The sequence below is a fragment of the Sapajus apella genome, unplaced genomic scaffold, assembly GCF_009761245.1.
Source record: "Sapajus apella isolate SASKATOON/1434 unplaced genomic scaffold, GSC_monkey_1.0 scaffold141, whole genome shotgun sequence".
In the NCBI taxonomy this organism is placed as follows: Eukaryota; Metazoa; Chordata; class Mammalia; order Primates; family Cebidae; genus Sapajus; species Sapajus apella.
Genome location: NW_022437081.1, coordinates 532,809 through 546,528, shown reverse-complemented (window position 1 = coordinate 546,528; position 13,720 = coordinate 532,809). Strand labels below are relative to the sequence as shown.

Sequence of the window (13,720 nt, the reverse complement as noted above, 5' to 3'; positions counted from 1 at the left end):
ACCGCACTGTCTACTTTGATCCTATTCTTAGAGCTCTCAGGGGAATCGATCTTTCATAACCCATCTCAATATCGTCCCCCAGTGTCTCTTAACAGGATAAGTTGTCCCCTTGGGAGGGACCTCAATCTCCATCTCTGTAATTTAAATCGGATTCTCCTTGTATTATCCTTATCGGGAAAAAAAAACAAAACAAAAACAAAAAACTCCAGCACTGTAGCAGTTCATAAAACGAGCAACTCAAAGGTGTGTGGATTATGTGTATGTCTGTGTAGTCGGTTTTCTCTACATGTAAACATCTGGTATCTCTCACGCCAGGAATCTGTAAACAGATCGGTTTATGCTCAGATTTCCCGATGCTCGTAAACACTCTCTTCCTGAAGAAAAAATCTTGGGTAGTGTGGTGGATTTCTCCTTCTTCTCTTGCTCCTTTTTAACTGCTGTTTTAAAGCTAATGTCCCTAGCTCAGAAGTCACCTTTGACCCCTATCTCTCATCTCTCCTCCTTGGAATTCCTCAGAACAGTATTTTTTTCTGTTCTCAGCTTGTCCAACCTCTCTCATCAGAATTTTCACAGTTCTCACCTCCAAACTCGAGCTTTGTTTTTTGAGAACAGTGACTTCCTATTTTTTCCATATTTCTCAGATCGCTCCTTAGTTTGCGTGGGCTCTTTGTTTTCTTAAGACTTTGATTTCAATATGAATGAGCTACAAGTGTCAAGCCCTGGCCTGCTGCCCTAATTCAGGCCTCTACCTGTTGGATTCTGAGCATATCCTGTTGAGGCTCCTACCACCTCAAAACTTATTTGAAATGGGCTTATTTGAAATGAGTTCCCCCTACAATTACAATTTTTTTCTCAAATTCTTCATACCATCAGTGGTACCACTATCAGTTCAATTCCCAGCATTCTGCCTGGAACTCGTGATTCTTAAATGTTTCCATCTCATGGCCATATAACCTCCTTGCTAAAACCTGTAATAGGCAACACCAAGCTGCCTCTGTGTGTATTCACCCTCACTAACCAGCTCTCTAAGCTCTCAGGATGATGAGCTAAACAAAAAAAGCACTCCAACGATGTCCAATTCCACTTTCTGTCCCTTTTAGGTCAGGAACTGCCCCAGATCAGAGTGACTGCGTGCCCATTCTCTGCTATTAGGACCTGGGTCTGCCTGTGTCTTCCCAAGAAACCTCATGGCTGCCTGTCCCCCTGACTCCAGTCGAACCACACTGCCCTGTTCACACAGGGCTGGGCTTTGTGAAAGCAAGAAATCTAGGTGAGGATCCTTCCCAGTCTCCCCATCATCTCCTCCCCAGAAAACCTAGTAAATGAGCTTACCTGCTTCTTCATGCCTAACTCTCATTCCAAGGCTGTTTTGACCCAACACAAACCCACTTTTCACTGAGTGTTTAGAACCTGAAAAAAAAAAAGAAAAGAAAACGAAGCCACAGATTGCTTCCCAGACCAGATTCAGCAAATGTCTTCAACCACCAGACTGCTTCTGTTTCTGTGGCCCCAGTAACTTAGTATGACCCTCAGCAACCTCTTTGTATTCGAGTTCCAGGAGGAGTCTTGAAATGGTAATGACTTCTACCAGGCAGCCAATCCCCCTGAGGCTTCTGCTCCCGAGAGAATGTACTTCTCTCTCCATCCAACACTGCTCTATACTTGTGACGTCTACATCCCAGTTTCTCCTCTTGCTACTTCCTTCTCTGTCCATCTTTGTCAGTGTGGTCCCTGGAATGTTCTTCCTTGTAAACACACTACTCAACCCTCTCGGTCACTGCATGGATGGCCCCTCCATCTCCTCTCATTACCAGAATCCACGTCTCTCCCAGGATATCACATGTTCTGATGCTGTTGCTAATGGAGGCTGTCCGTGTTCATTTGGTCACAGCCCCACTGTCCTACACACAGATACACACGTATACACAACTCACACCCTGTATCAGGTGGCCTGAAGGAGTTGGCACTGTGCTCACTCCCCATTGTTTCACATTGTTTCAAGCTCATTACCCCTCCATTGAAGCTCTAACACCATCTCCTTCCCACATTGTCCTCTCTTAATGACTTCCTGGTCACTCCTACACATTTGCTGAGTACTTGGAAATCTGGTTCACTCTCTCCTCCCACCCCACTGCCCAGACTGACATCATCCCGAGTGACTTCACTGCTCATATAGACAACTCACCGGGAATCCCAGCCTTGCTTCTTCTGTCACTGAGAAAGTCAAGGTATTCTGGGAAAATGCTACCCTGCTAAAATATCCCATCAGTGCCCATCCCGTCTTTCTCCCCCCAGCCTCAGTGGAAAGAGTGTTTCCTTCTCCCTTAAGAGGCTAATTGGCCAGGCATGGTGGCTTACGACTATAATCTCAGCACTTTGGGAGGCCAAGGTGGGCGAATCACTTGAGCCCAGGAGTTCGAGACCAGCCTGGTCAACATGGCGAAACCCTGTCTCTACAAAAATCACAAAAATTCGCCAGCTACTCAGGAGGCTGAGGTGGGAGGAGGGTTTGAGCCCAGGAGGCAGAGGTTGCAGTAAGCTGAGATCAGGCCAGCCTGGGTGACAGAGTGAGACCTTGTCTCAAAAGAAAAGTGAATTGACCAAACTGTACTCTGCACGTCATCACTTCCTTTCCTCTTCATCCAGGATCTACTCCAACAATCACCCCCCTGCCTCTACCATCTTCAGTGGCTCCTTCTCTATCATCTCTTTCTGCTCTCCATGAACATTTTCAGGTCTCCTATGAGAAACAGCTTTTCATCCACACCCCCCTCCAGCTACTGCACTATCTCTCCTTTCCTCTTCAGAGATAAGCTTCTCAAAAGAGCTGTCTGCATTCTCTGGGCTCCCATCCCATAGTCCAGGGATTACAAAAAACTAGACTATAGTCTGAGGGCCAAATCCAGCCTGCTACGTGTTTTTGCCTGTCTTGAAGCTAAGAATGTTTTTCACATGTTTTAAGGGCTGAGAAAAAAATTTAAAGAATATTTTGTGACATGTAAAAGTGATATGAAATTCAAATTTCTATGTCCATCAATAATGGTTTATTGGACATGGACATGTCCATTCCTTTACTTATTGTCTATGGCTGCTTTAGCACTACAAGGGTAGAGATGAGTAGTTGCAAAAGAGATTGTGGACTGCAAAGTCTACATATATACTATCTGGCCCTTTGCCAGGAAGATATGCTGACCTCCTCTTTAGTCTCTGCCAACCATTCCTCTACACTTTTATAAGAGGGGTGTTTCTGGAGCACAAATCCTGTAATCCTCCCTGCCTTGCTTTTGGTTCTAGCTCCTTAGCCTGGCAGCCAATGCTCCTCCAGACTGCCTCTTCACCCTTCTATCCTGTCCTTCTTTCCCAAATATATTTTGCTTCAGTCATTCCGAACTCCTTCTAGTTCCTTGAAATGCTTCATGTGGTTTCATGCCATTTATGTGGCTTTTCATGTGTTCCTTCTGCTTAGATAGTCCTCAACTTTCTCCTCATCTAACTAACTTCTACTTGTCTGACGAAACTCAGATTACAGATCACCAAATTTTCCAGGATGCCCTCAGGCTGAGTTAGGAGCCTGATACGGTTTGGCTCTGTGTCCCCATCCAAATCTCATGTCAAATTGTAATCCTCAGGTATCTGGAGAGGGGCCTGGTGGGAAGTCACTGGATCATGGGGGCAGTTTCCCCCATGCTGTTCTTGTGACAGTGAGTGAATTCTCAGGATATCTGATGGTTTAAGGCGGTTCCCCGCTTGCTCTTTGTTTCCTGCTGCTGTAAGAAGACATGCCTTGCTTCCCCTTTGCCTTCTAACATGATTGCAAGTTTCCCAAGATCCTCCTCCCCAAGTCATGCTTCCTGTACATCCTGCAGAACTGTGAGTCAATTAAACCTCTTTTCTTCATAAATTACCCAGTCTCAGGTAGTTCGTTATAGCAGTGAGAAAACAGACTAATACAGAGCCCCTCTTCAGAAAGGGCTTCTAAGGCCCCCTGGAAGATCTCTATCCTAGTAGCTCTCATGATGTATTGTGTTTGATTGATGAGTTTGTCATTCAACAGGTCATGAGCACCGTGAGGGCAGGAACTAGGCTTCATTTATTTCTTTACTGACAGCATCTAGCAGAAGGCCTAAACAAAACAGGAACTTTATAAAATATATCTGTGCATCAATAAATGTCTCAGCCCAAGCATGGTGGCTTGTACCTATAATCCCAGCACTTTAGGAGGCTGAGGCAGGAGGATTGCTTAAGTCCAGGAGTTTGAGACCAGCCTGAGCAACAGTGAGAATTCATCTCTACAAAAATTTTAAAAATTAGCCAGGTATGGTGGTGTGCACCTCTGGTCTCAACTACTTGGAAGGCTGAGGTGGGAGGACTGCTTGAGCCCAGAAGTTCCAGGTTACAGTGACCTACGATCTTGCCACTGCACTCCAGCCTAGACAACAGAGTGAGACCTCGACTCTAAAAGTAATTAATAAATATCCCTTAAATTTAATTAAGTACCAAAGAAATCTTCATGTCTGCAGATAATATTTAATTTCTCCAGGTAGAGAGATTCAATTCAAGTTTAAACTGAAAAGAGAGCTTCGGTCAATATAATACTTGATGATTGAACAGTGTAGATAAGTTTAGTCAACACAGTCATTGGTTCATTGGAGGTGCCTGATAAACACTGAATTAAATAATTCATGTATTGGCAGGAGGCTGAGGCAGGAGAATTGTTTGAATGGCGGAGGCTGAGGTGGCAGTGAGCCAAGATTGCACCACTGCACTGCAGCCTGGGCAACAGAGTGAGACTCTATCTTCAAAAAAAAAAAAATCACATATTGGGGACAGGCTGAGAAACTAGGGTGAAGTCATATTGTGGAATGAAGGGCTGAGTGCCCCACAGGGTCGTGGGGTGAGCCTTATTCTGTGCTGAGGTGCAGGATCCGAGAAATAAAGAGACAGGACACAGAAGTACAAAACCTGGAAACCATCATTCTCAGCAAACTGACAGAAGAGCAGAAGATCAAACACCGCATGTTCTCACTCATAGGCGGGTGTTGAACAATGAGAACACATGGACACAGGGAGGGGAGCACTACACACTGGGGTCAGTTGGGGGGAAATAGGGGAGGGACGGTGGGGGGTGGGAAGCTGGGGAGAGATAGCAAGGGGAGAAATGCCAGATGTAGGTGATGGGGAGGAAGGCAGCAAATCACACTGCCACGTGTGTTCCTATGCAACAATTTTGCATGTTCTTCACATGTACCCCAAAACCTAAAATGCAATAAAATAAATAAATGGGAAAAAAAAAAAAAAAAGAAAATGCAGCTGGTCTCGGGGGGCCACGCCACCTATAAGCAGAGTCAGGCAAGGCCGGCAAGGCCAGGCTGGCGAGGGTGGCGAGCAAGGCCCGAATGTCCAGAAGCATGAGTATTTATTGTGTATAGGTTAGGGGGCAGGGCAGTGAGTGAAATCATCTTTAAGGATAGTGATAGGGTCATGAGCAATAAAACATAGGGTCCGCCCCCATTAGGTCACCTAGGCCAGGAGGTGGACAGTGTGCAGCAAGGGGCCCGTTCCCACGAAGGCAAGGGCCCCGGGCCGTGTGCGGTAAGGGGTCCACCCCCATTAGGTCACTGAGGCTTGAAGGTGGGCCGTGCGAAGTGAAGAGGGTGCAGTGTGCGATACTTCTATCTATGGGAAAACTACTTCTTTTTTTTTTTTTTTTTTTTTTTTTTTTTTTTTTTTTTTGAGACGGAGTTTCACTCATGTTACCCAGGCTGGAGTGCAATGGCGTGATCTCTGCTCACCGCAACCTCCACCTCCTGGGTTCAGGCAATTCTCCTGCCTCAGCCTCCTGAGTAGCTGGGATTACAGGCACGCACCACCATGCCCAGCTAATTTTTTGTATTTTTAGTAGAGACGGGGTTTCACCATGTTGACCAGGATGGTCTCGATCTCTTGACCTCGTGATCCACCCGCCTCGGCCTCCCAAAGTGCTGGGATTACAGGCTTGAGCCACCGCGCCCGGCCCGGGAAAACTACTTCTGAGAAGATTTATAGGAGAATGCTTTAAGTCTCATAGAAGTGACAGAGCTGTCAAGCTTACCACCACCTTCTGGCAGCTTCCAATGGATTCTATGGGAAGATGCTTTTCAAGCAGCACAGTAGCAAGAGCTGATAAAGTTCACAGTCACCAAGATGGATTGCCGGTCTGAGGGCAGCCTTCCACAAGAACTGCAGCAAGGTCCTACAACTCCTTTATCAGGAGGAGTGGCTCTTGCCCCAAGTCTGCCATACAGCAGGTGTCTTTACGATACTGAACGCTGCCGCCTGGGCCATGGATTCTTGTCCTGGTATAACTGTTTTTCCCTTAAATCACGCTCTGCACTGTGTCTGCTCCAGGCATTCCTACGATTATAAGCTGCTTATTCCTTAATTCATGCTCTGTACTGTGTCCACTCTAGGCATTCCTCCGATTATGGACTAAGATATAATTATAGGTATATATGTAGGGAAATATTCTTTAGGCACTCATACTATCAACTATTATATGATTATATATATAGGATTATATAAAGGGAGACTTCAAGCCCTATTTCTATAAACTAATATATGATTACGTAAAGGATCATATAAAAGGAAATAGCTGAGTAGTAACACTATAAAGTGAGATATTCCTCAAGCCCTAACTGTGCCAGGGTTCTGCTTAGCTCTCATTCCTTGGTGCCTATATGGGGTGTTACCCACAGTGGAAGTGCTCTATGCCACAAAAATTTTAACTCATTAATTTCCCTAGTCAAAAACCTCCCCAATATTAATTTGGCAACAGAAAAGTGGGTGAATGAAATGTGGAGGCCAGGTGCAGTGGCTCACACCTGTAATCCCAGCACTTTGGGAGGCTGAGGTGGGCGGATTGCTTGAGGTCAGGAGTTCAAGACCCAGCCTGGACAACATGCTGAAACCCCAGCTCTACTAAAAATACAAAAATTAGCTGGGCATGGTGGCATGTGCCTGTAATTCCAGCTACTCAGGAGGAGGCAGGAGAATTGCTTCAACCTGAGAAATGGAGGTTGCAGTGAGCTGAGATCATGCCACTTCACTCCAGCCTGGGTGACAGAGCAAGAGTTCATTTCAAGAAAAAAAAAAAAAAAAAAGAAAAGAAAAGAAAAAAGAGGAGAGATAAGTACTAGGGAGGCCAGTTAGGAGGTTAGAAAGGTCATCTTGCTGAAAAGTAGTAATGAGGTCTTAACTTAGCAGATGCAGTAGGAATGCACATGGAAAGTTGAATGCAAGAACTAATGCAGAGGTAGGATTAATCTGCCTTGGAATTGATTGGTGGGTGAGTGGAGAATGCCTGAGGAAGAAGAACTGAGAGATGACTCCAAAGGCTTGAACCTGGATAACTGGAAAAGAGAGGGCTGTCAGTAGCATTAATGTGGGAGTTAGAAAGTAGAGCTCAACTATGGACAGGTTGGATTTAAGGGACTGGTAGAATATCCAAGAACAGATGTCAACATAGGCACTTAGAAACGTGGCTCTGCAGTTCAGTAGTCAAGACCGGACCAGCTATATTTGTGAGCTATATGCATAATATCAAAGCTGTGGGAGTGCCAAAGAAGAGAAGGTGTAAAGAGACTTGGACCTAAGGCAGTAGTAAAGGAAATGCTTATATTCACGTGGAACAAAGAATAGGATGCTGAGGTTTTCACAGTTTTGTTACTGAAGTACCAGGGGTTCTGTCTAGATCTTGCTGCTCGCTGCACACAAAACCAATCACTGAGACAGTGAGTACTGCCAAGGAAGAAAGCTTTAATCGGGTGCTGCAGCTGAGGAAATGGGAGCTCAGTCTCAAATCCATCTCCCTGACCGACTAAAACTAGGGGTTTACATAGCAGGGAAGAAATGCAATAATAGATAAGAAAATAAGAAGTAGGGAGAGGCAAGGAAGCAATCATGATGAATGAGGGGTCCCACATCTGATGTGATAGTCTGGTGAATTTTAGTTCTTTGATGCTTTTTTTTGAGGGCCCTGAAGGTTCTTTCCTGAGGAAGGAACTCAGATCAAACAAATATACATTTCAAACTTTAAGACCAGAAGGGTCAATTTCTATGTTTATCAAAATTAACGGTCTGTGGGACTATTGGATAAATTTCAGTTTATTTGCTGAATAGACCAACCCAATGTGCTCAAAAAGTCTATTTGATTATTTTTTTCTTTCTTTGAGACAGAGTCTCACTCTGTCACCCATGCTGGAGTGCAGCAGTGCAATCTTGGCTCATTGCAACCGCCACCTCCCAGGTTCCAGTGATTCTCCTGCCTAAGCCTCCCAAGTAGTTGGGATTACAGGTGCCTGCCACCACGCCTGGCTAATTTTTTTGTATTTTTTAGTAGAGATGGGTTTCGCCATATTGGCCAGGCTGGTCTCAAACTCCTGACCTCAAGTAATCTGCCCACCTCAGCCCCTCAAAGTACTGGAATTATAGGCATGAGCCACCGTGCCCAGCTAGGAAGGCTATTTGAAATGAATAATCATACTAACCTCATACAAGTAACCTAGGCCACTTTGTGCAGATGTGGTAATGAAACCCTAAAAGAGATATTAGTAGATCAGGGAATGGTTCAGAGAAGAGCAATAATCAAAGGGGAGAAGCAACTGATGTTTTAAGAAAGACTAAAAAGGTAAGGAGCCTCTTTAGCTTGGAAAAATAGCTAGAAGAATCAGTAGCAACAACAATAGCTAACACTTATTTAGTGTTTACTATGTGTAATACTTTTCTGTTCACTTTATATGTATTATCTCACTCAATCCTGATAACAACCTAGGCAGGTAAACACTGTTATTATCCTCACTTTACAGATGAGAAAACTGAGGTGCAGTGAAATTAGGTAGCTTCTCCAGTCTCTCAGAGGTAGAACAGGAAAAGCAAGGATTCAAACCCAATATGATTCCAGAGCATATGGTTTTAACCACTGTAGTATAAATCATCCAGCAAATAAACAAATCTTAAAGATATGAATCATGTAACCACTGTAGGGCTGTTGGCCCCACAGGGTCGTGGGGTGTCCCTTATGCTGTGCTGAGTTGCAGGATCTGAGAAGTAAAGAGACAGGACACTGAAGAACTGGTGAAGAGCATCTGGACTCGGGGGGCCACACCACCTATGAACGGAGACAGGCGAGGCCCTGAATGCCCAGAAGTGTCTGTATTTGTTGGGTACAAGCAGGGGGAAGGGTCGTAAGTGAGGTCATCATCTATAGGCTTAGTGATAGGGCATACATAATCACGTGAGTCACAAGCAAGGGGGCCACCCCATTATGTCACCTGGGCAGAGAGGTGGGCCATGTGCAGTAGGGGGCCGTGCCGTGCACAGTAGTAGAGGGTCATGTACAGAAAAGGCATGACCCATTAGGTCATGCCTCCACCCCCATTAGGTCACTGAGGCAAGGAGGTGGGCTGTGTGCAACAGGTGTCGTGCGCAATACTTCTTATCTGGGGGCTGGAGACTTCAAAGGCTTTCTAATAGAAGGATACTGTAAGCCAATGCAGTGGGAGCTGACAGACTTGTGCTCTTCTCTTAAGATATTTATGGGAGGATGATTTGAGCTAGCACAGAAGCGAGAAAAGACTGACAGGGTGTACAGCGGCTGTGACTGGTCACACCAGAGGGGTTCTTCTCCCTCCATTATTTGCAGGATCTCAGGCCTGAGGCCTACTTTCCACAGAAACTGGATGCAAGGTACTACAACTCCTTTATCAGGAGGAGAGGCTCTTGTTCCAAGCCTGCCATACAGTGTCTGCCCTTTCAGGCAGGGACGACACTGCCTGGATCTTTGGTTCTTGCCCTGGTCTGGCTGTTCTCCCACGTACTGCTTCTGTTCTGTGACTGCTCTAGGCATTCCTCCTACTACAAACTACTATGTGGTTATATGGAAGGATTATACAAATCAGCACTAAATGTGTCAGTACAGCTCCGACTACAATACCTATATGATTATATAGAAAGATTATATGGGACTAAATATGATTATATATATAAGCTAGATATAGTAAGCAGTGAGTTATGCTTCAGGCACTAACTGTGCCTGGGGTCTGCACAGTTCTCCTTCCTCAGTGCCCATGGGGGGTGTTACCCACAAACCACAGTTCTGTTTACTAAGATTCAAAACTTAAAATACCAAGGTACAGTTAACGCTTCAAGACAAATACTTTTTGTTTGTTTGTTTGAATGTCTTACAATGAGCTCATACCACTTTGGCAAAGAAAAAAAGTAAACAGGATACGATTTCAATATTGAAAGCACTAGTTTACTCAGCAGGTAGTAAACTTCTAGAATGTGTTACCCAGAGAGGTTGAACAAAATATAAATAGCTTGAAGAAAGGTTTTGTGCCTCCACTAGATATGTACCTTTTATAAATATCTATAATAGTCAGGAGCATATTCCTAGACAAAGTGGAATTTTGAACAACGTAGGAAAGGACAGGGTGTGCCAGATGGAGGGAGAATCTGCACGGGTAATGGACATGTGAATAAGCAGTGTGTGAAGATATTCATGGAGTTGGGTGGCATATAACAAAGTCAAGACAAGTCTGGGATAGCAGTGCTTTCTCTATTCGATGAACTAGCCTGGGAAATGTGATGAGTCTTCACAAATAACACCTTAGTAGGAAATGCTTTAAAGACCATTATCCCCACCTTTAATAACATCCACATTACTTATCCAAGGTGCATATGGAAAATAGCTCTTTCTTTGGAAAAACAAAAAGCACTTCTGGGGTCACTTAGAAATTTAAATGTGCTTTCTCATAAGGTTTGACTTTTGTTCTAGGCGCTCATGAAACCAGATCTACCACTAGCTGTACCTTGCATATTTAGGATTAACTGCAACTTACAGTACTGTGTGTGAGTGGACCCCGGGTACTTATTTGAATGATACAGTCCTTGGTAACTGTGACTATGAATACCTTGGCTTCCCTTCAAGTCGGAAACTACAGAAAAGACAATTAAAATCTCAGTTCCTGAATATAATTTAATCATGTATTACCAGAAAATGTGAAACTAGGCTAGTTTCTCTTGGACTCACTATATGGGTAAAGAGGTAAAAAAGAAGAGAGTGAGAAATGCATCTTAAGAGGGCAAGAGAGAAAACAGAACTCAATATCTGGACATGGGTGACCTCCCTGAAGACCAGGATAATGCATTGGTGGTTTATACAAATACCAGATTCATTACTGAATTTCTCTTTTTTCCTATAACCTCATCATTTTAAAGGAAAATAACCAGATCTCAGGTCTTATAAGAAAATTCTTAATCATTTTCTGCTTCAGATAAATTGATATTAGAAGGGATAATTTTCTTTTTTTTTTGAGATGGGAGTTTCGCTCTTGTTGCCCAGGCTGGAGTGCAATGGTGCAATCTTGGCTCACAGCAACCTCCGCTTCCTGGGTTCAAGCGATTCTCCTGCCTCAGCCTTCTGAGTAGCTGGAATTACAGGCACCCACCACCACGCCCGGCTAATTTTTTTTTGTATTTTTAGTAGAGATGGGGTTTCACTATGATGGCCAGGCTGGTCTTGAAGAAGGGGTAATTTAACAGGGAATCTGAAAAGGCTAATTTCAATTTGACCATTACCTTAGCTAAAACAAAGTTTTAAGATATTTTTTGGTCAACTATCTTTTCGATCTTATTACCTCCCAGGGGTGGAGAAGGAAGCACTTTCCTGTCAACTACAGAGAGATTATCTCCTGGTTCTTCCTGATTGTGAAGTTTATAAACAGAACTACATTTGTAAGGAATACATTATATGGCACTTGACATCGATCAAGTACTGTGTAAAATTTTGGCTTAGAGGTGAAGAAATTGGAGAAGGCCCAGAAAAAAATAATGACTATGACTAAAGGTTTAGAAAATGAGATCTAGGACAAAAATTATATAAGTAAAGTTGAGGAAATATGATGAATCTTAGATGTCTTCTACTTTTTATTGGTTAGAGAAAGGGTCTCACTCTGTCACTCAGGCTGTAGTGTAGTGGCATAATCATGACTCACTGCAGCCTTGAACTCCTGGGATCAAGCAATCCTCCTTCTGTAGCTTCCCAAGTAGCTAGGACTAGCTAGGACTACAAGCATGTGCTACTATGCCCAGCCAATGAGATGTTTTCTTTATTTTCTTTATTTGTTTCCTCCAGCTTTGAGGAAGCTCAAGCATATCAGAAAATGTTTGCAATCAAAAGGTTGTCAAAATGTGACAGTACACGCAAGTCCATAGGGATTTTTGAACCCAATTTAAAATATTGAAAGGACTCTCTGTAGAGATCCTTTCAAATAGGGAAACCCTCCCACTTCTTTTCCGTAATCCATTCATTTGTCATTCAACAAGCATTTATTGAATGCCCACCACATGACAGTTAAACTTTTAGGTACAGAGATATCTCTGTCCTCTCAGAGCTTACAGTCCAGTGGGAAAAGACAGACGTAAACAGTAACACAACAAACATAATAAATAGGTAAATTGTATAGTATGTTAGAAGGTGATATAAAAAGTAGAACAGAATAAGGGGATCAGGAATGGGAATTTTGGACATTTAAAGGAGGTGGTCGGGATGGGAGGCATCTCTGATTGGGTTAAAGGAAAAGAATGGTGATCATACTTTGCATTTGCTTTGTGATAGGCAGTTTACAAAACATTGCCACTCAGTCAGGGGTCACTGGAGGAACTGGTGCAGAATTTGGGGAAAAAAGGATGAATTCCATTTTGGCCATATTACGTTTGAAATGCCACAGGAAATAAACGCCTAGCAGGTAGTCAGAAATGCAGCCATGGAGCTAAGGAGAGATATTTGTGATAGAGATGTTGATTTGGAATCACTGTAATATCTACGCCAGCTGAAGCGGTGGGAATGAATAGGTGAGCTCGCCAGGGGAGAGCAGAGTGATGAGGTCAAGGGGAGAAGCTCACTATTAAATGTCTTCATTTTCGGAGATGAAGACAAAGAAAAATGGGCAGATGAGTATACATTTTACCCAGATCAGAGATAGACACAAGACAAGACTGTGTTATTAGCATTTTAAAATTTCCTCTTTCATTTCTTCCTTAATGTACGTTGGTTCTTTTCATGACAAAACACTCCCATCACCCCACACACCTCTTTTTGCGCGAATCTTTCTCCAGGACCTTAAAAGGGTTTACTGAGCACTTCCCGCTGGCCAAGTATTTGGGGCTCCAAATCCTGGGTTTTTGTCCTTGACCCTCCAACTGCCTCCTCGTTTTAACCTTTGCCTCCTTCTGCAGTGCCAGTTCCCACAGAGCATAAGCACAGGAAAGGCCTACAGAAAACAAAAGGCACAGTTTGAAGAAAAATCCAAACCAACCAACCCACAAGACACAACTGCCCAGGCTCTACATTCTGCACCTACTGCCTTTCCCCACCGCCCCAGCCCCGCCCTTCGGTCCCACCTCCTCCCCGCCCCTCGGTCCCACCTCCTTCCGCCCCTCGGTCCCACCTCCTCCCCGCCCCTCCGCCCCACCACCGCCCCGAAGGCCCCGCCCCTCTACCACACCCACCAAACCCTGCCCCTTGGATACACCCACCGACCCAGGCCCCGCCTCTCGGCTACACCCACCCTTTCGCAGGCCCCGCCCCTCTTCCCCACCCCGCCGCTCGGCCCCACCCATTCTCTACGCAGGCCCCCCCGCCCCTCTTCCCCACCCTATTTTCGCCACTGGCCCCGCCCCG

The 13,720-nt window shown here is 44.5% G+C and overlaps 1 protein-coding gene across 1 annotated transcript in view; it reads right to left on the bottom strand.

Moving 5' to 3' along the window:
- SLC9A6 (solute carrier family 9 member A6) overlaps positions 1–1,410 on the bottom strand; it is a 64,609-nt gene extending 63,199 nt beyond the window's left edge. Inside the window, exon 1 of the mRNA XM_032264068.1 lies at positions 1,333–1,410. Coding sequence (XP_032119959.1) covers positions 1,333–1,357 — 25 coding nt within the window. The 5' untranslated portion in view covers positions 1,358–1,410. The remainder of the gene's footprint in view (positions 1–1,332) is intronic.
- Positions 1,411–13,720: the final 12,310 nt, after the last annotated feature.